General features: G+C 38.2%; 2 protein-coding genes and 1 long non-coding RNA gene across 4 annotated transcripts; 2 read left to right on the top strand and 1 right to left on the bottom strand.

Moving 5' to 3' along the window:
• The first annotated feature begins 897 nt into the window (after nucleotides 1–897).
• On the top strand, nucleotides 898–1601 carry LOC129350935 (uncharacterized). Its single transcript, XR_008604530.1, has 3 exons — nucleotides 898–1086; nucleotides 1217–1327; nucleotides 1490–1601. It is a non-coding gene; the product is annotated as an uncharacterized LOC129350935 (long non-coding RNA).
• A 3360-nt stretch (nucleotides 1602–4961) lies between these two features.
• On the top strand, nucleotides 4962–13355 carry snx24 (sorting nexin 24). Of its 2 annotated transcripts, XM_023269985.3 has the most exons (8): nucleotides 4962–5162; nucleotides 8755–8838; nucleotides 9973–10077; nucleotides 10287–10381; nucleotides 10504–10533; nucleotides 10719–10783; nucleotides 10950–11016; nucleotides 13077–13355. In XM_023269985.3, exons 1-8 carry the CDS (start codon nucleotides 5094–5096, stop codon nucleotides 13117–13119), a joined length of 558 nt encoding a protein of 185 aa, XP_023125753.2. In that variant the 5' UTR covers nucleotides 4962–5093; the 3' UTR covers nucleotides 13120–13355. The 2 variants fall into 2 exon arrangements, with proteins under 2 accessions (XP_023125753.2, XP_023125754.2); XM_023269986.3 differs by having other exon boundaries at nucleotides 4963–5162; nucleotides 10950–13355.
• A 40-nt stretch (nucleotides 13356–13395) lies between these two features.
• ggcx (gamma-glutamyl carboxylase) lies at nucleotides 13396–24295 on the bottom strand. Its single transcript, XM_023269983.3, has 15 exons — nucleotides 24120–24295; nucleotides 23698–23898; nucleotides 23465–23623; nucleotides 21589–21754; nucleotides 21425–21503; nucleotides 20086–20192; nucleotides 19847–20010; nucleotides 19431–19732; nucleotides 18954–19085; nucleotides 17312–17463; nucleotides 17051–17220; nucleotides 16598–16728; nucleotides 16372–16519; nucleotides 14769–14970; nucleotides 13396–14294 (listed from the first exon to the last, which is right to left on the bottom strand). The coding sequence occupies exons 1-15, from the start codon at nucleotides 24142–24144 to the stop codon at nucleotides 14135–14137; spliced, it is 2298 nt and encodes a 765-aa protein (XP_023125751.1). The 5' UTR covers nucleotides 24145–24295; the 3' UTR covers nucleotides 13396–14134.
• Nucleotides 24296–24720: the final 425 nt, after the last annotated feature.

The following is a 24720-nucleotide window of genomic DNA, read 5'->3' as shown; positions in this document are numbered from 1 at the left end:
TTCTTGTCCAGAAATTTAAATGAAAGGACATGCAATTACAAAATAAGTCCTTCATTTCCAGAGTTATTAAGTGTGTAAATAAGAATGTCCACTGAAACTGTCTCACTCTGTCATTTTAAGCGACAAATGCTAGTATGACGATGCCATGTAAAGTACCACGAGAGACGATGTCAATGGAAAACCCACAGCACATTTAAAGCCAGTGACTACAGCATAACTGAAGAGAACAAGGTGGGTAAAAATAGTCTTAGCCTCCATAATAAAACAGTTACACCAAAATAGTAATTTTGGACATTAATTTAATTCTGATACATGTCCTTACTAAACATTATTGTATGTGTGGTCTATATAAACTAACTGGTACCATTTTTTTTAGACACTATTAAGAAGTGTTTTAACAGGAGCATGGAATGAGATGCAGAGTGTAGCCAAAATTGGGAGACGATTCTCAGTCTCAATAAGAGACATAAAGAGTGTTTGTCCCCTTGACATACTGGAGGGGACATCTTGGACGATGCCATGGCTGACAGATGATGTGAGTTTGAGAGTTTTGTCAAAAATTTTTATAAAACTCATTACTATGATTACTTTGACTTTAAGACCTTGATCATGTTTATGTCATCTAAAAATGTAACATTCATTTTTTTAATGTTGCATTGTCCTTTCTTCTCAGGCTGTCAATTTCAGGGTTGCACAAATAGTGAGAGACTGCTCTAAGGTATAGGACATTGTTTTTTTTAACGCATTAACAATTACAAAAAAAATTTACTTTATGCACTTTATACACTTACACAACATATTTTTGTAACGACAAGTTTGACTTAATTCTTTTGTTCACTGCACAGTCTACCAGTTTAGGGCACTTTGACTTCATCCTGTGGACTCGAGATTGGGCACATGGCAGTCCTGTATTTTTTAAAAACGTCTCAACAGCTCAACTTTTATGTCCTGGAGGAATATTTGTTGAGGTTACATTGATGGAGGGAGATAAAGCCATTTTGAATATTGCACTGGTGTGCAAAAGCTTCTGGGACATTGTGTCAACCAAAAGTTTCTGAAGAAAAGCACATTATCGATGGCTGGAAAGTAAGCAACAATATGTACAGGGAACAGTATTGATTCAACAGCGTTATTATTATTATTATTATTATTATTGTTTTTATTATTATTGTTGTTATACAACATCTATTTTGTCATTTATCTTCTTTCTCCTCAGGTGTCATTAACCTGAGGTCATACTCAAAAGAGTATCAGAAGGAACTGACAAGAATGTATTCAGTTGAGACATGCATGACATGTAGGACATTATATAAAGTCTTTCCTGGAGGTAATACTTTAAAACAGTGTATTTAGCCATTCCTTAATGTTTTGTTTTTTTAATTTTGTTTTTATTTAAGTAAACTATAAATAAAGAGATATCTTGCTGAAACTTCTTAGTTAAAATAAAATAATTTAATCTTTAATAAACCATTCTTCATCTTATTTTAAGGATGCATTGGTCGGGGAAAGAGCGGACAGCTGGACGGCATCTACAGTGATCCACATCCTCACCCAGGATTCTGCAGCCACAATTGTGCCATGATTGTTAATGCCATGTAAAAAAAACCCACAAAAAACAAACAAGAAACAACATGTTTATATCGTTTTGAATTATTTAAGCAAATCACTGTATATTTGAATCTTGTTTCTATCTTTTCTTTCTTTAGTATTTTTTTATTCACAATGTATTGTCCTTTCTGATTAGATCTATACTATTTTTGCTGTTTTATTAAGCTAGAAATACTGTAATGATAATCTTTTATGTTATATATAAAAAATCCAACTCCAAACCGTCATGAATATAATTTTTCTGGTTTCATTTATACATTGTTAGGCTAATGTAGTTAATCCAAAATCTTCTTAGTAAATGTATACTAATGCTACCAGTAAAATGGCAAATTTTATATATTATTAATATTACGCATTATTAGACAAAATTATAAAACATTACATTATACAGTATTATGTTATTGTTAATTATTATTTTATTTATTATTATTATACTATTTATTTCATTTATTACATGTTACAAAAATAACATATGGCAAAACGAAATGGCACATGGCAAAACCGAAATGCCAGATGGCAAAAATGAAATGCCATGTGGCAAAAATGAAACGGCACATGGCAAACCTGAAACGGTATATGGCAAGGATGATGGCATGTGGCACTGTATTCCACTGGTAATGGCGTATATAATGTCACTAGTCACAATCAACCATGTGGCGGTGGTGGACAAGTAGAGGAATTAAAAATGGCGTGTACCGAGTTTCAATTCTGAGTCATCTCTCTGCAATCTCTCATCTTTCACCTAAGAAACCTCTAAAACTTTGTCATTGTTGACATGGAAAAATACACCAACGACGCCCCCTACTGGCAGATATCTGACCATGTAAATGAAGCACAGTTTTTTAATACAGCGGATATTTCAGTGAAAAACTAAGTATCATCTGTACATACACGCAAGGCCTGTCCCTGCCTTTATTATTAATATTATTACTAACAATTGCTGTAGAATTGGTAGATGTGGTGCAAACTGTGTGGCTTATATGTCACAAGTGAAACTGTATATGGCTGATTTCAAAAGTAAAAGAATGTCTTTATGACCCTTAAAAATGACATGCAACTGTAACAGTTTTAATATAGCGCTATTAATAATGTATAGTCATTCATAAAAAAAAACAAAAGTGCAAGCATACGTCTTGCGATTGCGCACACACACAGTATATACAGTGTATAGAGTATTCGGGCATATGGGGGGGAAAAGGCTAGGCTGGCTCTGGTGGCTAACACGGTTAGCCTAGCCACCGTAGTCATTTAACAAGGCCCGTGACTTTACTGTACTCATCGGTGGGCATACGTGTACAGACGTCAGTGTGAGAAACATAAAAAAATACAATAAACCTAAATCGCACTGCATGCGAATCAAAAGCACATTGCATGACAGTATTTTGTGACTAGCGTCAACAATGATTCATTTGTGTTGTCAATAAAGAACAAAAAACCACATGTCGCGAATGAACACTGCCGTAAAGTGAATTGGCGGGTAGGCAAGACAACTGGCATTGCCGCGCTGCTCCCTCTGGCGGTAAACCACCAGTCACACAATTTTGCCATATACCAATCCTGAGTCTGCCATAAGCCACTGCTGAATGGCATATGGCAGAACCGCTCTGCCATATGTTTGCCATACGTTTTTTCTCAGTTTGCATTTGTGTCTCCACACCTATAACAGTCTCAGTCTCAAAATGTCTCTCCGTTTTCTCCTCTTCTGCCATTTGGACGAAATTTAATGGTTTATTTATAAACCCGCAATACTGTCACGTAATATCAGTGCCGAAGCACACCTGGACACACAAAGTTTATTTAAAACAGTAGTTTGCTACCAATGTATTGGATTTACGCTCACCGTACCATTATGTGTGCACACAGTATTTACAATGGCCATTCATAAACATCAGCGCTGAACCTCCTACCCCCAATCGTGCGTTGGCCGGCGTTGACGAGTTGACATCCTGACGTGTGATGCTGGTGTCCCCCGTAGCTCCGGTGGCTAGCTCCGGTGGCTAGCTCCGGTGGCTAGCTCCGGCGGCTAGCTCCGACTGCTAGCTCCGACGGCTAGCTCCGGCGGCTAGCTCCGACGGCTAGCTCCGGCGGCTAGCTCCGACCGCTAGCTCCGGCGGCTAGCTCCGACTGCTAGCTCCGGCGCAGCTCCAGTCCCGGTCCCAGGGCAACAAGTCCGGTTCTTCTCGATCCAAAACGAGACAGTTTTCGACCTAAATTGTAGTGGCCATGTCCTTTACTTAGCCCTACATGGTTGTGGATAGCGGCTATTCGAGAATTTTAAGGTGGACTCAACTTTAAATAAACAAACGGATTCTTAAGACTCGAAATAATCCCAGTCATTTATCATCGATCTTTACCCGTAACTTAAACTTGGTCATAAATAAAATAATAAAACGCAAAGAAAGCCGAGCACAGTCGAAAACTGTGTGCCTCCGTGTTTCTGTCCAACAACACCTGAACCAAATCATACAATCAATTAAATACCTTCACTGACCCCAGGTCGTCAGCCTCACGTAAAAGAAATACAGCCCCCTGGGGTCTTGGGTGAGAAATTACAAAAACAAGAGCAACATGAAATATGGCTCCTACAGTTTTCTTTCTTTGTTTGTTTCTTTGTTTGTTTCTTTGTTTTTGTGTCTGTCTTAGGTAATTTTTGAAGTTGTTTTGCATCTTTTTGGTGTTATTTTGGAAGTTTAACCCTCCTGTTGTCTTCATTTACGGGCACCAAAAATATTGTTTCCTTGTCTAAAAAAACATCCAAAAAAATCAGCCAAAAAAATCCCCAAATTTCTGAAAATTTGCAAAACCTTCAGGATGAAAATTCCAATAATTCCTTAAAAGTTTCCCTTTAAAGTTTTATTTAAAAAAAAAATCCACCAAATTTGGCAAGAAAATTCTTGCAAATATTTTCAAAAAAATTGTAAAAATCTTCAAAAAAAATTCTAAAAATATCTAAAGTGATTACATATATATCAGTAACATTTTCTTTAAGAACATTCACTAGAAAATCAACCAAAATCCAGCAATTGAAAAAAAAAAAAAAAAATTTATATATATATATATATATATATATATATATATATATATATATATATATATATATATATATATGTGTGTGTGTGTGTGTGTGTGTGTGTGTGTGTGTGTGTGTGTGTGTGTGTGTGTGTGTGTGTGTGTGTGTGTGTGTGTGTGTGTGTCTTTTCTGCTTGATACTCGTCTTTACATATTCGAAATAAATATCTTAATCAAAAGGCTTGAATTTTCCTGTTTCGTGTCCTGTCGTTGTGCCGCAGTAAACCTCCTGGCCAGCAGGGGGCTCTACTCACACTTTGCTCGTCTTGTTTGACTTCAGTGATTTTTATCAGGCTGTCAAACCAACTGGAGTAAACCACCAGCAGTGTGTGTGTCTGTGTTCGTGTGTGTGTTAGCACTGGACGGAGGATTAAATATTACCTTTCAATAAAGCTGCACCTCTTTAAAAAGTCAACATGCATCCGGTCAGAGTGTCCATTCCGTCGTTCCGCTCCGAGAACAACTCGATGGAAAAAGGATTCACGGTGAGCTGCTCTGTCTGTCTGCTGCTGTCATCACTTTTAACGTCTCCTCACGTCTGTTTATGTACATTTTAACATTATTACTGTAGGTCTATAAACTGTCTGAAACCCTGAAGTCACCTCGTTTTCACGCTTTCTGTGTTTATGTCAGTAAATGAAGGAATCTGAAGGAGAACCAACATCAGATCTGTCAGTCTGAATGCAGCTAAATACAGCTTCATGTGGCACAAATGCTCTGAAACTCAGCATCACCGTAGGTTTAATAGCATTTCTAGATATAAAATCATATCAAGTTAATTTATGTAAGAGTAGATTAGATAAGAAAAGCCTTTATTAATGCCACAGCGGGGATACTAGCAGTGTTAAAGAGGAAAAAATTATTAACAAACAAGAAATACACAAATGTGATGTTAATACTGTACAGGTTCTTCCATATGTAGAAATGAGATTAGAATTAGAGTTCTGATATTACTCTTTATATAGGAAAATACTGATATTGCAGAAATTCTTCCATGTATACACATATACACTACCAGTCAAATGTTTTCTACATTGCAGATGAATACTGAAGATTAACACTTTTTTGTTTACAACATAATGCCATATGGATTCTTTTATAGTTTTGATGTCTTCAGTATTAATCTACATGTATAAAAAACTTCAATAAAAACCATTGAATGAGAAGATGTGTCCAAATTTGACTGGTAATGTGTATATATATATGTGTGTGTGTGTGTGTGTGTGTGTGTGTGTGTGTGTGTGTGTGTGTGTGTGTGTGTGTGTGTGTGTGTGTCCAGTATAATTGGACATATAAATAAGAGACTTTTTAGATATATACACAATATTCAGTATATATCAATGTATAATGTATCAGTATGTCAATATATTCAATATTCATAACACACTGGTCTGAATGCCTTGATGTTGCAGAGTGATATATAATAATAATAATTAAAATTATATTAATAATAAACGGATAATAATCAGCAAAATGACACCAAAGAGACAAAAAACAACAACCACACAGACCCAAACCTATCCAACGACAAGCAAAAAAGACACCAAGAAGACACTAAGTGACACAAAAAGGACAAAAACAATCACAAAAAAACCCCCAAAGGCAAGCAAAATGTCACCAAAAAGACAAAACAAATTACAACTTGGTCATCATCCTTAATGTATTATTGATGGTAAAAGTATAAAATATTGTCTTGCATACTTTATGCTAATTTAAGGTAACTGGCTGCTATCAGTGTGTCCAATGTTATCAGTTTTCTTACTGAACTGTGTGCAAGAAATAATTCTTTTTATATCCATAGACATCACTGTGTTCATAAATTCAACATTTTGTGACGTGAAAACGTGATTTTTATAATCCCACTGATGGATTTAATGTGGATTAATCATGTTTCAGTTAAAAATTAAACTAATTAAAGAAGAGTCGGAGGAAATTGACAGATTTTTCCACCTTTTTCCAAACTGTAAATCATCGTATGACCCCGATGTTTAATCTCGGGACCTACTGAGGGATCCCCAATCCCCAATTTGGGCACCTTTATGTTGGTATCCATAATGTAATCACCAGAAAGATTAAAAAACTAGATGAAAATCCAACAAAATCAACAATTTTTCCCCTTTTCTTTTGATTCTGTGACCGTATGATCCCTACATTTTCTCTTGGGACTCACTGAAGGAAAGTTGTGAACGACTTTGGCTCACAAGATCCTTTGGACAACCTTCTTAAAAGAGTCCTTAAAATGAATTTTAATTGCAACAATTAGTCCATTAAATGAGGAGTTCTCAACTGTTAATTTAATCACCAAATACTTTGATAATTGATTAATCTATTCGAGTCATTTTTTCCAGAAAAAAACCTTTAAATTCTCTGATTGCAGCCTTGTAAATGTGAATATTTTCTGATTTGTTTCCTCCTCGGTGACAGTGAACTGTGTATCTTTTTTTTTTCCTAAAACAGCACATTTGAAGACGTCATCTTGAATTTTGGGAAACACTGGTTGATGCTTTTCACAATTTCTAGGCTTGGTTTCAGAATTAGATGTTCAGTAATCACATTGTTGCGACGCTCAGATGTCCACAGAGAAGCGAACACTGATATTTGACTCATTCAGAGCTCTTTGAGTCGTTCCAATGTTTGCTAATAAATACGTCGTCTGTCTCAAGGGATGCTGCTTTGCGTTCATCACGTTTCCAGTCCAGAATTGCATTAACAGGCAAATTCACAGCGAACTTCCTCCTCAATGCGGCGCGGTGCGAATGTGACGCTTTTTACGGAAGAATCCAGCTGACGGAGGGAAGTAGGAGACGGTCTGTGTCGGGATGTTAACAGTAAATTTGACAGTTTTTACTACCACAGCAGCCAGATGTTTCCTCTGAGTAACTAGCTGATGTAGACATTCAGTGACAGATCTGCCGTCAGATGCTGGATATGTGGTCAGAGAGGTACCTGTCAGCTTCTTTTATTGGTTTATTTAACAGGGACGGTGCTCATTAATAGATGTCATCTGTAGTTCCTGGAATGATGTTAGAGTCACTTTAAAATCCAAAAATAGGAGTAAAATTACAGAGTTACTGAGATAGTTTATATACATGCATGCAAAAAAATATATACACTACCAGTCAAAAGTTTCAGAACGCTCCAGTGTTTCCATTTTTTTGTTGAAATCCAAGTAGTTCAAGTCCACTGAATAGCTTGAAATGGTACAAAGGTAGGTGGTGAACTACCAGAGGTTAAAAGAAGGTAAGGTTACCCAAAACTGAAAAATAATGTACATTTCAGAATTATACAAAAAGGCTTTTTCAGGGAACAAGAAATGGGTGAAAAACGTAAAGCTGTTCTGCAGCAAAGGAGGTTGATCAAGCCTTGAAAGTTGGTGCTACTAAATCCTACAGGTGTCCCAACTTTTCTTCATTACTTCCAACCCCCTCTGTCTGTATAAAAGTAGTGTTGGAGCACACCGTGGCACCATACCCTCCAGAGCATTATTAGAACAGTATTTTACTGCAGAAAGTAGTGTGTTGCTGTAAAAATGGAGAGGAAAAGGCAATTAACAATAGTAGAGAGACAGACCATCATAACATTTAAAAATGTAGGTCTTTGGTTTTGGTTTCTAAATTTTTTTTTTTTTTTTTACTTCATTTGTTTATTTGTTCTATGCTTTCATTTCAGAGTATAGCGAGACATTATCATGTATAATTTCCAATAAAAAACTGAAAAAATTGGGGTATTCTAAAACTTTTGACCAGTAATATAAATAGAAATGTTAAAAAGAGCAACATTCAGGACACTCCTATACTATATTGTCATAAAAATGCAATGAGAGATTTATAGAGATTTAAACTAAATAGGACCACATTGTGCTCCACTGTCAGACATTAAATTACACAAAGCAGAAGCAGAGACATTAAAAACATGCACAGCATATAAAATACATAAATCTGTCTGACTCAGTAAAAGCAATAAGACGTGCAAATCAGCGCATGAGGGCAGACGGATGACCGCAGAACGCAAAGGAAGTACAGTGTTTGAGTTTTAGTGCTGACAGAGCTGTGTTAGTGAACTCTTTGTTTCTTTCAGGTCTTTAAAATTGACGTGCTGATGAATGGCCGACAGCATACCATTGAGAAGCGCTACAGTGAATTCCACGCTTTGCATAAAATGGTGAGATGTATCAACAGATTACATCTTCATTTGTTTGTGTCATCATGTCTTCAACCTTTAATATGGAGAAAACATTTTTTTTTTTTTTTTTTACACAATAATCACCATATTCAGTGTTTTTTTCCTGTGATATTTTAGTGGTAATATCATTATTAAATGTCTGTGCTGTGTTGTTGTGAACACAGATACCTCTGGTAATCCTCTGAAATGACCCTTGATTCCGTTATCACCAGTTCTTCATGATTTTTTACTCACAGTTATCCAATCTGCTGCTGGTCTTTAGAGGACTGTATTCCATTCTCAGTGCTGCAGCTTGTTACTGACAAGTTTTACGGTCATTTACAATGCATGTATGGTGTTATTTCTTCCAGGCAGAGTAACCACACGATAGTTCATTATATTAATTATGGACATGTTTCAGTTTGACAGTTTAAACTTGTAGAAAGATATAATCCTCCTTTCTTAACCCTCGTGTTGTCCTGCGGGTCAAAATGACCCGTTTTAAAGATTGAAAATGTGGGGAAAAAATATATTTTCACAGTGAAACTTCTGATGTCCACATTTTTGGGAAATCTTTGAACATTTTTTGGTGGAAACAAAGAACTGTTAAAAATGTTTCTTTAAGAACATTCACAAAAAAATCAATCAATTGCTGGACTTTGGTTGATTTTTTTGTGAATGTTCTTAAAGAAAATAGAAGTCTTACTGATATATATGGAATCACTTTAGATATTTTTAGGATTTTTTTGGAAGATTTTTACTAATTTTTTTGAAAATATTTATGAGAATTTTCTTGCCAAATTTGGGGGATTTTTTTTTTTTTTAAAATAAAACTTTTAAGGGAAACTTTTACGGAATTATTGGAATTTTCTTCCTGAAGGTTTTGCAAATTTTCAGAAATTTGGGGAAATTTTTTTTTTTTGCAGAATTTTTGGATTTTTTTCAGACAAGGAAACAATATTTTTTGGTGCCCGTAAATGAAGACAACAGAGGGTTAAATGAATTTAGAGCTGTTCTCAGTCAGTGTTTCTATGCTTCAAATACCAATCTGTGGGACATTTGATGATATAAACCTTCTGTACCTCGTTGTTTATTTGAGATCAGTGTATATTTACCATTTTTAAATCCGTCCAGCTAAAGAAGAGCATAAAACCACCTGAAATGCCCTCCAAACATGTCAGAAACTGGGTTCCCAAAGTCCTGGAGCAGCGGAGGCAAGGTCTGGAATTCTACCTGCAGGTACTGCTTCACAACAGCTCAAACATTTTTCTATTTAATTTATGAACTCAAGCACAAAGTTCTTCTGCTTTTACAAATACAAATGTTGTCTAACTCGAAGTAAACATGTAAACTCTGGACAGATGTAGGGGGTTTAAGCAGACTCTCTAGAATAAGGTCATTCTGAGCGCTCCAGTTCTGCCTCTCACTGAATTCTGCTTCTTTGTCAGACTATAATTATGGAAAATGAGGTTCTTCCAAAGATATTCCTGGATTTCCTGAATATCCGCCATTTTCCTTCTGTGCCAAAAACGGAGAGCTGTGGGTGAGTTGAAACTGCAGTTTTTCTATAAAATAAAAGACCAATTTGTGGCTTCTTTTGTTTGTGAGACAGTTTGTTCCCAGCCTAGTGGAGCATTAACTTTGTTGTTCTTTTTCTTTTTTAAGGTCATTCGATACAGAATCAGAGGAATCGAGGTGAGTCATTTTGTTCCTGTTTTTTTTAAACTGACGTCTGAAACGGCGGCTCACGTTCTCGTTTTGTACTTTAACCAGTGAAACCTTTAGTCACTGTTTGCTCTGCACTTGAACTTTACACTGATTTCTGTAGCTATATGCTGCCCACAAAACCTCCTGACTTCTGCTTTTTGGACTCTTTTCAGTAAACTTTCACACCAGCCTGTCATGCTGTTTCTGAGGGACCCCTACCTGCTGCCATCTGCACACGGTGCGTTCAGGTTCCTTCTGCATAATAACCTCGTTTATTCTGCACTGAAAATACAATCATTCAGTAGGATGGTTAAAAGATTATACATAAATCATTTGTTATATAGCAAAACTGGGCACTTTTTCTCACCTCTTAATTGAAAACATGCTGTCTTCTTTACTTTCAGATACATTTTCCAACGTCGTGATTGAAGGCGTGATACACGGAGTTTTCTATCCAGATCTTCAGCCGAGGTAGAGCTGAATCTGAGGGGAAGGCTTGATATTTTTGCACCATTTTAGGTGTTTGTCAGGAAGAACATAACACGCTAACATAGACTGAGCCTCATCTACATTTCCCAAAGTGTTTAGCGCAAAATTTATTTTTAAAAAAAAAAAAAGAAAGAAAGTGCACCTGATCTCACAAAAAAATCCTCACCAAACACTAAATCATCCCTTTGTCTCTGTAGTCACTAACTTTCACAAAATAGTTAAAAACACATATCAGCTATACACTTTGACAGGCTAACTTAGATGTTTTAAAGCATGATGATCAAAACAGGAAAGGATTTAGATTTTTAGGAATGATAGAGTTATTTCTATTGAAAGAAACGAGTGAAATAAATAAACAGAATCAAGTGAAAACACAAACAAGAAGCTCGTCGATGTCGGGGAGACTTGAAAGGTGAAATGCTAATACCAGCTGGACTGAAGGTTAGTTTGCCAGAAGCTGAAGAGCATTTCTGACCTGCTAGGACAAAGTGCAGGCCTGAAATGTGGAGCTGGATGGATCACCACGGCCTGCAAACACTGAGCTGCCACTCCCTTTGTAGCGCCACCGATGTGGTTTTGATTTTATTTGTTTTGAGCTGCCGAACGGAGCCAACAGAGGGAGTGTAGCGGGCAGATTTTTCAAGCGAGTGTTTGTGCATTGACCTGAAGTTGACAGCTCCATGCCACATGTTAGGTTGGAAGTGATGGAGCTTTATAAATAGACCGAGGGCAGTGATGTGGACCTCTTTGGTGGAGCAGGAGACGTCTGAAGAAGCGTTGCAGTGTTGACAGCGAGCTCTGCAGGAGGAGCAGTTTGGTGAGGAGGAGATGAAGTCGAGATTTTGGGGTGAAATGATGCTTTGAGAATAAACCGCAACAGAAATAAACTTGAGGCGCAACCTGTAAGTGAAGAAAGACGTGTTTAGCTGGAAGTGGGCGCCGTCTGAGTTTTAGAAATGAGATGCTGACGGAGCAGTTATAGAGGATTATTGCAAATCCAAGGTGCTTCTCCTTTTCTAATTCAGAGTTTCAGTGAGATATGAGCCTGTCAGCAAAGCCGATTAGAATTATTGTCATCCAAAACTACACACATGACCTACTTAGACGATAGAGATCTAAGTAAGACATCTAAATCTGGTCGTAGCCTGTGAAGAAATAAATCTCTGTATTCATCATTAGATTAAAGTCTTGAGCCAACACAATCCTGTCTTACTGCCCCCAGATCTCACAGAAACTGACTTCAGACGCTGTAGGTGCAAGTAGATTTTCACTTAGAGGCTTTAGTTTGTGCACAAATAAGAGGATTTTGTTGATTTTGTGTCCTGATAACACTTAGTAAAGACCAGCATCTAACACTAATGTTGCATGTACAGATAATACAGAAGGCCAGTTGTGAATTTGTGGTGATTAGAGGCACAGTCACCATAATGTAAAGGGATGCAAAGGGATTCTTTTTAAAGAGAATATGTAAAAAAAAAAAAAAAAAAAAGACATTTACAGCCAGTAACATGTTGTGCAATACTGAATTAATTACAGTCTTTATGTTGCAGAGCCCAACCAGTTGCCTCAATACTGACCTCAATATATCGGCCGATATTCGTAACATAAGTTGGTCATAATAAAAAGGAAAAATGATGGCCTCACTGGTTAAATTTCCTACAATGTATTTCATAAGCTAGATATTACCTTACTGTGAAGACACCGCTTGACTCCGCACCTGCTCTGCTACATGTGCTGCAGACAGACCTGAGAGTCGGAGCTGCTTTTCCAGTGGAACCATTTTGTGAGGCCACTATTTCTAGCATCTTTTCCTGCATTATATTCTGTAAAACAAGCATATCAAACATCACAAACGTCGATATTGATATATCTACGATAGGCAAACATCGAGCGATAATATTGGGCGTCTATATCGGTCAGGCTCTAGACTATTAAGAAGGAATTTCTGTGAAACTGCAAAACATCTCACCTTGTGAAGACTCTAAATAAGCTGTTGTAAATCTTCATGTCACTTCAAACAGTTTATCTGCCTTTTTTTTTAGAGCTTTCTCATGTGACTGGACCTCCACTACATATTTGTACTGAGTGAAATGAATCCTGAATAACGAACCTCAACTAAAGAGATCATGATTTTATGTTTTAACAAAGCGAATCGTTTCCTAGAAATCCATGTTGTAGATGTATGTGAATTTATATCGAGTAATATGTGTCATTTCTGTGCCATAATGCCAACCTAAAGTGAACACTGGAATCCTACTGTAGCACTTTGAGATGGATGTTATGAAAAATACTGACACTAATAAAATTCATTATTTACTCAAGCCTACTTGGAGTTGATTTCTTAATTAAATTAACATCAAGTTTTTTGACACAATGAGCTCTTTATTAGAAAAAAAGGACTGAAAAAGGCTGCAGATACACAAGCTAACAATCGTTTCGTATTGTCAGTTTGTTTCTCACATTGTAGCTTAAAAATCACAAAAGTAAAACTCCTTGAAATCAGTAAATTTTCACATATTGTGTAAACGTGGCTTCTGGCGGTTTGGCCAGAATTATTCAATATAATTACAAGTGGGATATAAACTGAAAATGAATCAACAGAAAGGTGAGTTATTAACCAGAATTATCCTCTTCACTGATATCTGTCCCTTGAAACATAAAACCATTCAGTCACAAGCTTCCCCCTATCTGAATCTTCATTCAAGACCAAGCAGCTTTAATAGCTTAGCTTATTTATAATATATTCTTCTAGCAGTTCTCGCAATGCCTTGTAGCTGTCAAAAAGCACTTATTTATCTCATTTTTAACTAAATGTAGTCAGTTAACGTACAGTCTTCTGCTGCAGCTGTAACAGAAACTTATCTTCTGTAATAAAGTCAGATTCTTCCACAAAATCTATAACAAAATACAGATTTTGCCTTGGGAAATAATGTGGAAAAATATTTCAGAAGCATAGAAAATGTTAAATCCTTTGATGTCTGGGTAGCGATGTCCCAGCAGTAACAGTCCAGTAGTAATAACACACACATCAGACCAGAATGTGTGAAGCAGCACCTGCAGGAAACTCATCAGTACCGAAAAATCTTTGATCCCAGCTGCTTTAAAGTTCTCCGTGACCGACCTCGTCTTTGAGCCGCTCGTCTTGGTTGGCCTCAGCCTCAGGTTCTTTCATGTTGGCGAAGGCGACTTCCCTTGTGAGCTGCTCCAGCGGAGGGAGACCCACCGCCAGGTTTCTCATCGCAATGGCTGTCATCAAGAAGCTAAAGGACAAAAAAACAGAGTTAATGAGATGCAGTAAGTTCACAGAAGCATTTAGTTTCTGGTTGTTTCACTCTTAGTCCTTCGAAGTTTGCTGTAGTTGGGTGTTTACTAGTATTCTTACCAACACGGAGCATGAGCCTGTGAAGGTAAGCCGACCCAGAACATTTGCAGAGGACACATTTTATAGGGATGGTCAGAGAGTAGGGAGGGCCACATATAAATACAAGGGTGAATAGTGGTAAATTTGCGTATTGTTGCTAATCAGAAACAGAGTAATACAACAAAGAACAAAAAGTGTTTGAATCAAGAGGTCTGGCAGACAGTAAGAAATAAAAGATAAAATAATTGTGGATAACTGTTGGAAATAGAATGAAGGGGTGACACGAGAAGGTATCTGCAGCAAAAGGTGTGCTATTTTCTTCATCATGCACTTTCTGGCACGTTATTGTGCTGTTAGAGGGTCAAACACTCACCCTCTCCGTATCGTATAATACTTCTTCACAGCAAATCGTTCAAACCGCTCCAGCACGCCAGCCTCCCTGCGTTTCTTCACCTCCTTCATGCGGCGCTGCCTCTTCAGGAACAGACGCACAATCGGGTCGGTGGCGTTGACCTCCGCCTCTCCGTCCTCTGCAGCTATCAGAGGCTGCAGCTCAGGAGGGAGAGGCTCAGTTTCTGTGGGGCGAGAGAGACGAGTCAACGTCTGAGGACAGTTTTTCAGCTTTTGAGCAAAGTTAGCACAATGGGACACGGACATCCAGTACTGTGCAAAGACGCTTTAGATGTTTTAATCCGTCATGGAATACCATCAAGAAAGCATCACACCATGAGCCAAAACACTCAAAAACTAGAACTATGTTTAACAGCATGAAGAATTAGAGGTCCCACAGAGCTCTGATCTCAACATAATGAAGTCAGTCTTGTATTTGGGTCAATATATAATTGAAGGATTGAAGTCCATGGGATATATCTTGCATATATTCTTATTTAATGTAAAAAAAAAAAAAAAAAAACTAATGTTTTTTATGTTCATTATGATCATGTCTTTACAAACTACATAATTATTTATTATGGAAACAATCACTTATTAATAAAAAATGACTGGATATTACTAAAATGTCAACTAAATAACCATCCCAATTTAATAGCAACCACCTTCTAATTAGCTAAACAATAAACTTAAAAGTAGTGTGTGAGTCAAGTGTGGATGGATCACATGTCAACAGGTTTACAACAATATATTTATGAAAAACTTTCAATTTTACTCAATTGTATATATAATATTTTACAAGAATCTTTGTCTAAAAATGCCATGTGGTGTTTATTTATAGGCAGCTATGTTGATTTTAGGCCTGAAAACAGCAAAAATGGCAACTATGTTACAAAAAGCCCCATAATCATATATTGACCCATTTCATGAAAAGGTGGTTTGGAAAACCTACCTGTCAAGTACCTTGAAAAACTAGAAAAGTATCACTGGACAACTGGTACTTGTTTAAGAAGGCTAATTGATTTAAAAAAAAAAAAAAAAAAACATTACTTTTGAAAGCATCATTAACAACTTAGAATGCTTAAAAATGTCTTTGCTTTGACATATGAGGGTCCTTCAAACAGTTCTCAGCCTCGCCAGAAAACGTCATGAGAAAAACTGTTTTTGTATTATTTTAACATCGTCTCCTTCAGTGCACTTCAATCTTTGCTGTCCCTTCACGAAGAAGGTCACATCTTGAGCCTCCCGATACTCTTAAAAAGCATGCATGACTTCATCATCAATCTGAAAATGGCTTCAACCACACGGGTAGGATTTCAGTTTGGGAAACAGATAGTCAGACGGTGAAGGCTGGGTGAATAAGGTCCATGTTGCAACAGTTCAAAGCCACATTTGGCTGCTTTTCCACCTGTGCTGTGGAAAAGCTCCTTTTTTCCTTTGATTGCTTCAAACATTTAAGTTTTTGTGGACAGTAACATAAGGCTTTATAATGGGAGTTACGCCCTTTGTTTACAGGTGAGGCCCACGACTTTTTGAAGTACCCTTGTAATGATGTAAACTGCCTGCAAACATGCACACGTTTTCACCTGTTCCATTGCGAACTCGCTCCTGGAGCTCAAACAGTTTGGTGAAGTTCTCCTGCAGCGCCGCCTCAGTGGTGTTCACATAGATGTACATGTAGCAGGAGGGACCCTCGGACACCGTGTAGACCTTATGATAAGCCCCAGCAGGTACCTACACACAGTCACATCAAGGTAAATACTGCAGTCTAAAACAAACATTAGCAGCGATGACCACAGCGTGTTGCTTTACCTGTATCTGCTCGCCAGGCTGCAGAGTGTGGTTCTTTTTCTCCTCCACTATCTCAACGCTCACTTGGCCCTGGAGAACGTGGATGCTGGTGTTTCCCAGATCTTCACTCACAAAGTTCTCCAAGTGGAGACCTAAAGGGTGACATAACGTCAGTTAGCACAAATGCAGCTCATACACCAAAAATTAATAAGGATAAAAATGTCACAAACTACATAACTTATACTCCAAAATGTGCTGAGGTTAATTGATTATTCTAAAGTTGCCCACAGATGTGAGTACGAGTGTGATTGTTTGTCCTGTTTTAAGTTACTGTGGTGTTTTAAGTTATTCTCTTGTTTTTCACTGTGAAGCACTTTGGTCACCCTTTAAGCTGTTGTAAAGGGCTATAGAAATAAACTTTGATTGACTGACTGATTGAGTTAAAGAAAAGGAAAACAAGGAAAGATTTATTACCTGGGAAATCAGCAATAAAGACAATCTCAGTCTGATTGTCCAAACTGCCCTCAATCTCCTGGAACTTTGTCCTCCAGGGCGAGAGATCGACCAGGAGAGGCATCAGCCAAGGATTTGGTTTGAACGGTGACCATTCAGCCTTCACAATGTCCACACGAGGGTCAAAGATCCTGAGAGAAGAGCAAATGTAGGACTCACGATCTTACTATTACTTTATTATGATTTTTAGAAGAGAACAACTTTAACAAAAGACTCTGGTACCTCTGCTGGAAGCGTTCATTGATGGACACCCAGATGTCAAAGTAGATTTCTGGATCAGAGATGTTGTAACGTGGCAGGAACTGATGGAGGCATGTAGCGTACTGCTTCAGCATGTCTCCGTGGTCTTTCCAGCGTTTGCTCTGTGTGAACACCTGCAGTACACAGACAGGGTTGTTGATTAATTTATAAATCAGCTGAGCTACAGTTAAGAAAAGATTTCAATCTGAAAAAAGGTCAAGTATTGTAATAAATAACTCAGACGTAATAATCCAATCACTAAGTCATCTAAAACTTTTTTGCCAGATTGCATTGCGGATGTTTTAATCAGACAAAGGCAGCATTTTTTCTATGAAATGCATCTAAACCAAAACTACTTATGTTGAATACATGTCAGACATACAGTGTAAATCAAATATATATTGTTAGGCCACACGGTGTAAACGGAGAATTCATTTTCTTTCAAGTGGGGTTATATGGAGTCATTATGCGTTATGTATTACTAAGAGTAGATAACAGTCGATGCACCGCCCATTTTGAGAAGCAGACAAAAGAACAGGCACAAAAGATAAGCAGTGAACTGCTCTGAACACACTTGGCAACAAAATGGAATTAAGACATTTATAAAAAGACCCAGCAAAAAAATGTAATATCAGTCTAAGTGTTCACTATAATTATATAAATATAATATTTTTACCACTTTACGTTGCTGTCAGACATCTTGTTTCTGAACTAGAGCTATTAAAATCTATTTCTGTTCACTTAAAAGCCACCAGACCCTGAGTACCAGGTCTACTGCTGCCTTGAATGGTTAGTATTATTGTATGTATTTGATGATTTAACGCAGGTCCAATCTTATCTGTTAAAACACCAAAGTCACTCCGCGGTTTATGGGTTTAATTGCTGTTTCTTTCAGTTAAGTGTGGTGGCTTTAAAAGGAGCATTATAATGGCTTGTGATCAGAAAACGCTGTCTGACGTCAAAGTGAACCGTTGAAAATACTGTAAATATAGCATACAATTCAGCTGGGATTTTTTTTGACAAAAATACATTTTGTTGCTGACCCTGTCCACAGCAGTTCATTGCTTAGTTTCCACATTGTTAAATATTTACTGCATATTGTATACAAGAGTATTTTAGTTTGAGCAATTTTATTGAATTTTATTTTATGGCAATCTATGCATTTTATGAAAACTTTTGTCTGTTTTTATTGCTTTTACACACAGTGGACAGGTAATGCCCAGGTTGCATATATTTGTAATAAACCTTAAAAGCAGTGGAAAATCACTTACAGCTAGTTAGCCAAAGCAGGAATTCTTCCAGCGTAGCTACAAGTTACAAATCAGCATTTTATTTTTGAACATATTCACTCAGTCAATGGAAATGCTAGACCATGTGAGAAATGCAGAACAATTTTATCCTTTTACAATAGTACGGTTGTTCATTACATATTTTTTGGATACCTGATAGTTTGATAAGTAGTTTCACCTGAATAATATCTGTGTTGTCAGTGACTGTTTGTCTCGAGAAACAAAGGTGATCACTGAGTCATTTTACCAGTTAGCATGTTCTACTAAGATTTTCTCTTTAAAAAAATTATCACAAATTTCTCTAATGCATTGCTCACATACTCCATGTAACTCACCCCTGGGTTCAGATATCCAATTTCTCCAGTTATTCCATCTTTGTAGGTGATCTTCACATGCTGGTGGCTGCGAGAGTGAACCATCATGTCCCACGAGTAGCCGTACAGGCCGTTTGTCCAGTTGTTGTAACCCTGGACAAAAAGAAAATACCAAGACATTTTAATGCTTCAAAACATCACATTTTCCCACTTTAAAATTACAATTAGTCAAGAGGTTATCAGCGACTGAATGATGGAGTAACCAGTCTGGTCTGAGCTGCTGTTTGCTGTGGACACATGACTCCGATTGAGCAACTGTGACTCTCAAAGGGTGACTCAGAGAAGGCTTAAAAGATTTTTTCCTCACAATCCTTTTGAACAAAACATTCAATTCAGTGAAGTAGTGAAAGAAATGTGTGCAACTACTGACAAACTGTTTTTATTGCAGTCATGTGTAGAAGCTTTTTATACTGAAACTATGAGGAGGACATACTGTACCTGTGTGATAAAGTGGGAATAGGGCATGAAGAACTGCTCAGCTATGTAGAGAATAGTAAAAAAGGCTCCAAGCTTGTGCTTAAATCTCAGTTTAGAAACTCTGGCAACAGCTGGGGTCTCCTGCCGCTCACTGCTGGTGCTTTGGCCCTCAGGATAAACACAGGAGGTGCTGGTCTGAGACTCCGGTGACGTGAAAGGCAGGACTGACTTCAGGAAGGATGGGAAATGGCTGAAGAATCTTCTCGGCCAGTCGGTGTAGCAGAAGAGAGGGCTGGTGGCCAACATCGTGTAGGAGAACATCCCTGAGGAGGGTGAACATTCAATAAAATTAATTTAAACACAGGAATTAAAGGCAGAATGAAAAGTATTCCTGGCAACAAGGAGGATGTTTTAATGAAGCGAGGCTGAAGACTCACCGATACTGAAGAGCTGAGAGTTCATACAGTGGAAGTAGGACACAAAGAAAAAGGCATAAGGCCGCGTTGCATCAAAAAACAGCAGATAGCCGGCGCTCAGATCCAGCATGAGACCGCCTCCGTGCACCACCAGCAGACTAACTAGCTCCACCGGAAGAATCGTTCTAGAAAAAGAAGGTACAGATTGATCAGAGAAAGAACTCACAGTCAGGGATTAAAAGCTGATAAATAATACTTACTTGAAGGGATCAAAGAGCCAGTGGTGTGCCAGATATGACATCGAGTAACCCTCCACCCAATCAGCATCCAGCTTCTTGATCCCAGCGATGAAGTAAACTATAAAGATCTTTGAGGAACAAACAGACACCATTAGGTCACCTGCTCCCACAGCATGTTCATCAATACTACTAGAGTTAACAGAATAGAATAGAATAGAACAGAACAGAACAGAACAGAACAGAACAGAACAGAACAGAACAGAACAGAACAGAACAGAACAGAATAGAATGCTTAAATTGTCATTATAAACACACAATGTATAACAAAACTAATGACAGCTCTTGTGGTGTGTATTGCACTGTTGACAATTGAAAAAAAAATTTAAAAACAGCTATAATGAGTTCAGTACTTGTATTGTACTTGGGTAAAACGTGGTGCTGAATCTGGAGGTGCGGGCCTGGATGGATCTCTATCATTTCCCTGAGGGCAGCAGTGAGAACAGGCCTGGGTGTGAACTGTCAGAGATGATGCTTCTGGCCTTGCGCAGACATCTGGTGTTATAGATGTCTGACAGAGAGGACAGCTGTGCTCCTATGATGCTCTGTGCTGACTTCCTGACTCTTTGCAGAGCCTTCTTTTCAGCTTGAGAGCTGCTCCTGTACCACACTAAGATGTTGTTGGTGAGGATGCTTTCTACAGGACATCTGTAGAAGGACAACAGCAGTTCCTGGGACAGGTTGACCTTCCTCAATGACCTTAAAAAGTACAGACGCTGCTGTGCCTTTTTCACAAGGGCATTGGTGTTAGTGCCCCACGTAAGGTCCTGAAAAATGTATCTTCCCAGGAATTTAAAGTCACTGACCCTCTCCACAGTGTCCCCTCTGATGAGAAGAGGGGGAGGGTCCTTCTTCCTCCTGAAGTCTAGCACCAATTCCACACACAGTCCAGCACAATTAATTCAAAATTCTAAAGTATATTATATATTTAACTGGGTTGCACAGTTCCTCGGTGATTAGCAATTTTTCCTTAAAGCTAGAAGATCCCCAGTTCACGTCCCGGCCTTCCTGGGATCTTTCTGCATGGAGTTTGCATGTTCTCCCTGTGCGTGTGTGGGTTTTCTACAGGTTCTCCAGCTTACACCCACAGTCCAAAAATATGCTGAGGTTAACTGGTGAGTCTAACTTGTCTGTAGGTGTGAATGTAAGTGTGATTGTTTGTCTCTATGGTTAGCCCTGCGATAGACTGGCAACCAAGTCAGCTGGGATAGACTCCAGCCCCCTGCGACCCCAATGAGGATTAAGCGGTGTATAGAAGATGGATGGATGGATATATCTGACCAAAAACCAAAACTGTGCAAACCTGTGTCCTCAGCAATGTGTAGTTCCACAGAGGCACATGTGCATTCCTTATAGAAGGTCTCCGCAATCCATCGACAGACCTGCAACCACACAAATACACAGGTATAAATGACCTAAATTAACAAGCCCACACACACACTGCTGCAGCAGTAAACACCGCCTCACCAGTATCTGTTGCCGTCCATGAGCGTGAGCTGAAACCCAATGAGGCCATACAGGTACGAGTGATTGTTCCAGGCAGTTTTGTCCAGGAAGAAGATGTACCAGTAGGTTGAGATGAACATGAGGCAGGAGAGACGGTAGAAACAGCCGAGCATGATGCCCAAGGCGCCTTCAATTAGGAACACAAATAAGTTAATGATAAGAAGAGCCTCTATTACTGAAAAACACTCTTTGTCTTTTACACATAAATATCTGTAGTCCATGATCTGTTCCATACTGGGACATTTTGAATGGAAAAGCTGCTTTTCTAACTGTGGCTTGAATTGGAGAGCTTGACAGATGTGAGTATTTACCAGACAAAGAGGATGTAAGTAAAAGGATTGTGATGGTGTAGCATTTTTTTTGAGTTTCACAGCTAGTTTTGGAGGAGCGATACAAAAACTTGCGATTTTAATGTGGGGAAAATCAATAGATTTTAAAAACATAAGCAAAAGGATATTATTGTGAATTGTCTTGCCACAAAATAAGAATCAATAAAAGGTCAAGTCAAATCACTATTATTTATATGGCACATTTAAAACAATGACATTTACTCAAAGTGCTTTGAAATGGAGAAATAAGATTGACAAGTTTACTGGAATAATTTAAATATTTTGATAGGAAATTAGATAAAACCTTATTAATCCCAAAAGAAATTCTTTTGCCAGATATTGCTCAAAAAACACCAAAATGGCATAAAATAAGACATGCAGTGCCCAGTAGACAAGCAATAAGATCTAAATACAATACATTACTAAAAAAAAAAAAAAAAAAAAAGTAACCTAACATAAGACTAGAATGGAGATTTATGGAGGCTTAACTCCTTCAAAATGATATACTCTACAAATTCATAAAGAACATGGACATGAACATATAATGTTTGTTCTGACAAGACAGACTTTTGCATGGCAAGCACATTGTTTTAATGATATAAAAAAGTTATATGTTGTATGGGACAAATATGTACGATCACTTATTTACCACATAGTATTGTGTACAACTCGGACAGTTTTATTATTAGGAAACAAGTAGCTTTGAATATCAACCCTGGAAGTACATATAAGTAGTTTTGTACTCAGGCTGGTGTGTCCATTTAGGTAAGTACTAACTTCCTAATGATTTTTTAATCAGTATTGATTTCCTGAGGTTCATTGTTATTTTGTTCTTCTGTCTGTTTGCGTTCAAAGCTACAGTGAGCGCTACATTTGCATTACATGTCAAAACCTCAGTGAGACTCTTGCAGCCATTAATTAGCTTGGGGGCAAAACATAAATAGCAGAACAGACATAAGTGCTTCCACATTTACTACAGTCAAGCCCCCTGGTAGAGGATGCCCCATAAAATACCTGCATCCGCTCAAAAAGAGGTGGGGGTCTCTTTGTTCATCAAACCTCTGTAAACAGTGAGGGGATTTCTGTATTTAAATTACTAGATAAATAAAGCGTCATGTGATTTCCAAAAAGAACAAAATAGATATGCTGTGTTGAGTCAAATGAAAGATTTCTTGAACTACTCAGAACTAAACTGTAAATATCTGAAACTGGAATTAATTCTAGTTCAGTTGCAGGAATTCCAGAGGGTGAATTGAGGATATTTACATTTACAGTTAGTAGTTCTCATAAAAGTAGACATCTGAGAAACCATGAGCACATGAATGGTAAAAGTGAGGTAATTTGTCCAAGGAAACAAGACAGTGTGGAAACCTGAAGTGTTCTATTTGACTGGGAAGAGCTGGATTGTTGATATCTGCAGGACATTTACAGTTCAGTCTATCTACTAAATGTTAAAATAACCTGCCATAGGTGTGAATCTCTACCATGAAATGAGCAGTGTGACCCACCGAGGAACATCACAGCGTACACCAGGTACATCCAGTCCATCGGCAGCGGCTGTAAGAAATTGAAGAGGGGGAATCGACACACAGGAGCCCCGTCCAGGTACTTATAATCCAGGTGACTGAGCCCACGTTCCTGTGTGATGTCGATAGCCATCAGCAAACCTGTTTAAAAGACACACCATGAGCCAAGGTACTGCTTTCAATAGCCAGAATGAGCAAAATGACTATTAATTTACCAAACAAGCAGCGGAAGATGCCCAGAGATGCAGGGTCAGTGGGCCGGTTCAGGAGGGTCACCAGGTTCTGCCAGGAGGTCAGGTCCTCCTTCTTGAAACCAAAGATCTGCTCCATCTTGCTTTTGGTGGGTGTTTTTTCAGTTGTAGTAGGTGCATCCTTCTTTGCAGCTTGCTCTTCTCCATCACTGCTCACAAGAGCACCTAAACAGGGAACAGAGTCGAGTTTGTGAATTAAAAAAAAATGGATGTGAACCAACTTACTGTGCTTTGTTTATAAATTCCTGCATGCTTTAGAGCACGTCCACCTCTTATTAGGACACGCCTGTGGTTTAGAAAACAGTTTATTCAGTGATAAACGTTGGTCCAACCGGTTATTACACAAGACAACGACAACACAACGTCTCTGCTGACAATAAGCTCACCTGCAGTAGCGTCTCTCGCCTCCATTTTTTACTAAATGCCGGACTGTAGGTCGGGACAGGGGGTCTCTCTGCTCTCCCTGCCCCAGGTGGAGGTGTCCTGCGTGGGTACGTCTGGACCGGACAAAGTTTACGTGTCACACACAGGAGCCTGAGGGACAGACAGTAGGAGGAGGAGGAGGAAGGTCTGGGAGGTCCGGGAATGTTGTGAAACAGGTTCTCGACTCCTATTGGCTGATTCCTCCTATAACCCGCCCACCAGAGGGCGGCTTCTAATGCGTCACATCCGGTCTGAAGCCTCAATGGAAGGTCTGTCATCTGAATGAGAAATATTTACGTAAAAGCAAACAAATAATTTACTGAAAAAAATAAGTGAATATGAAAATTAATTAATATATACAGATTAAACAGGATTGTGTTCAAAAGCGGAGAAATGTATAAATTTAAATGTATGTGTCTCTAAAGTGGATAAAACTTGCAATGTTGCAACAGTTTATATGCAGGTGTGGAAAAAAGCTTTGAGACATCCCATACATTTGTGAAATATTGCACTAAGAATCACTCTTAGGTCTTCAAGTGCAATTTCTTTTAGTACATTCACAGC

The sequence above is a fragment of the Amphiprion ocellaris genome, chromosome 17 (genome assembly GCF_022539595.1).
Source record: "Amphiprion ocellaris isolate individual 3 ecotype Okinawa chromosome 17, ASM2253959v1, whole genome shotgun sequence".
NCBI lineage: Eukaryota > Metazoa > Chordata > Actinopteri > Pomacentridae > Amphiprion > Amphiprion ocellaris.
Note: the sequence above shows the minus strand (reverse complement) of the source record. Positions and strands in the feature narration are given on the sequence as shown.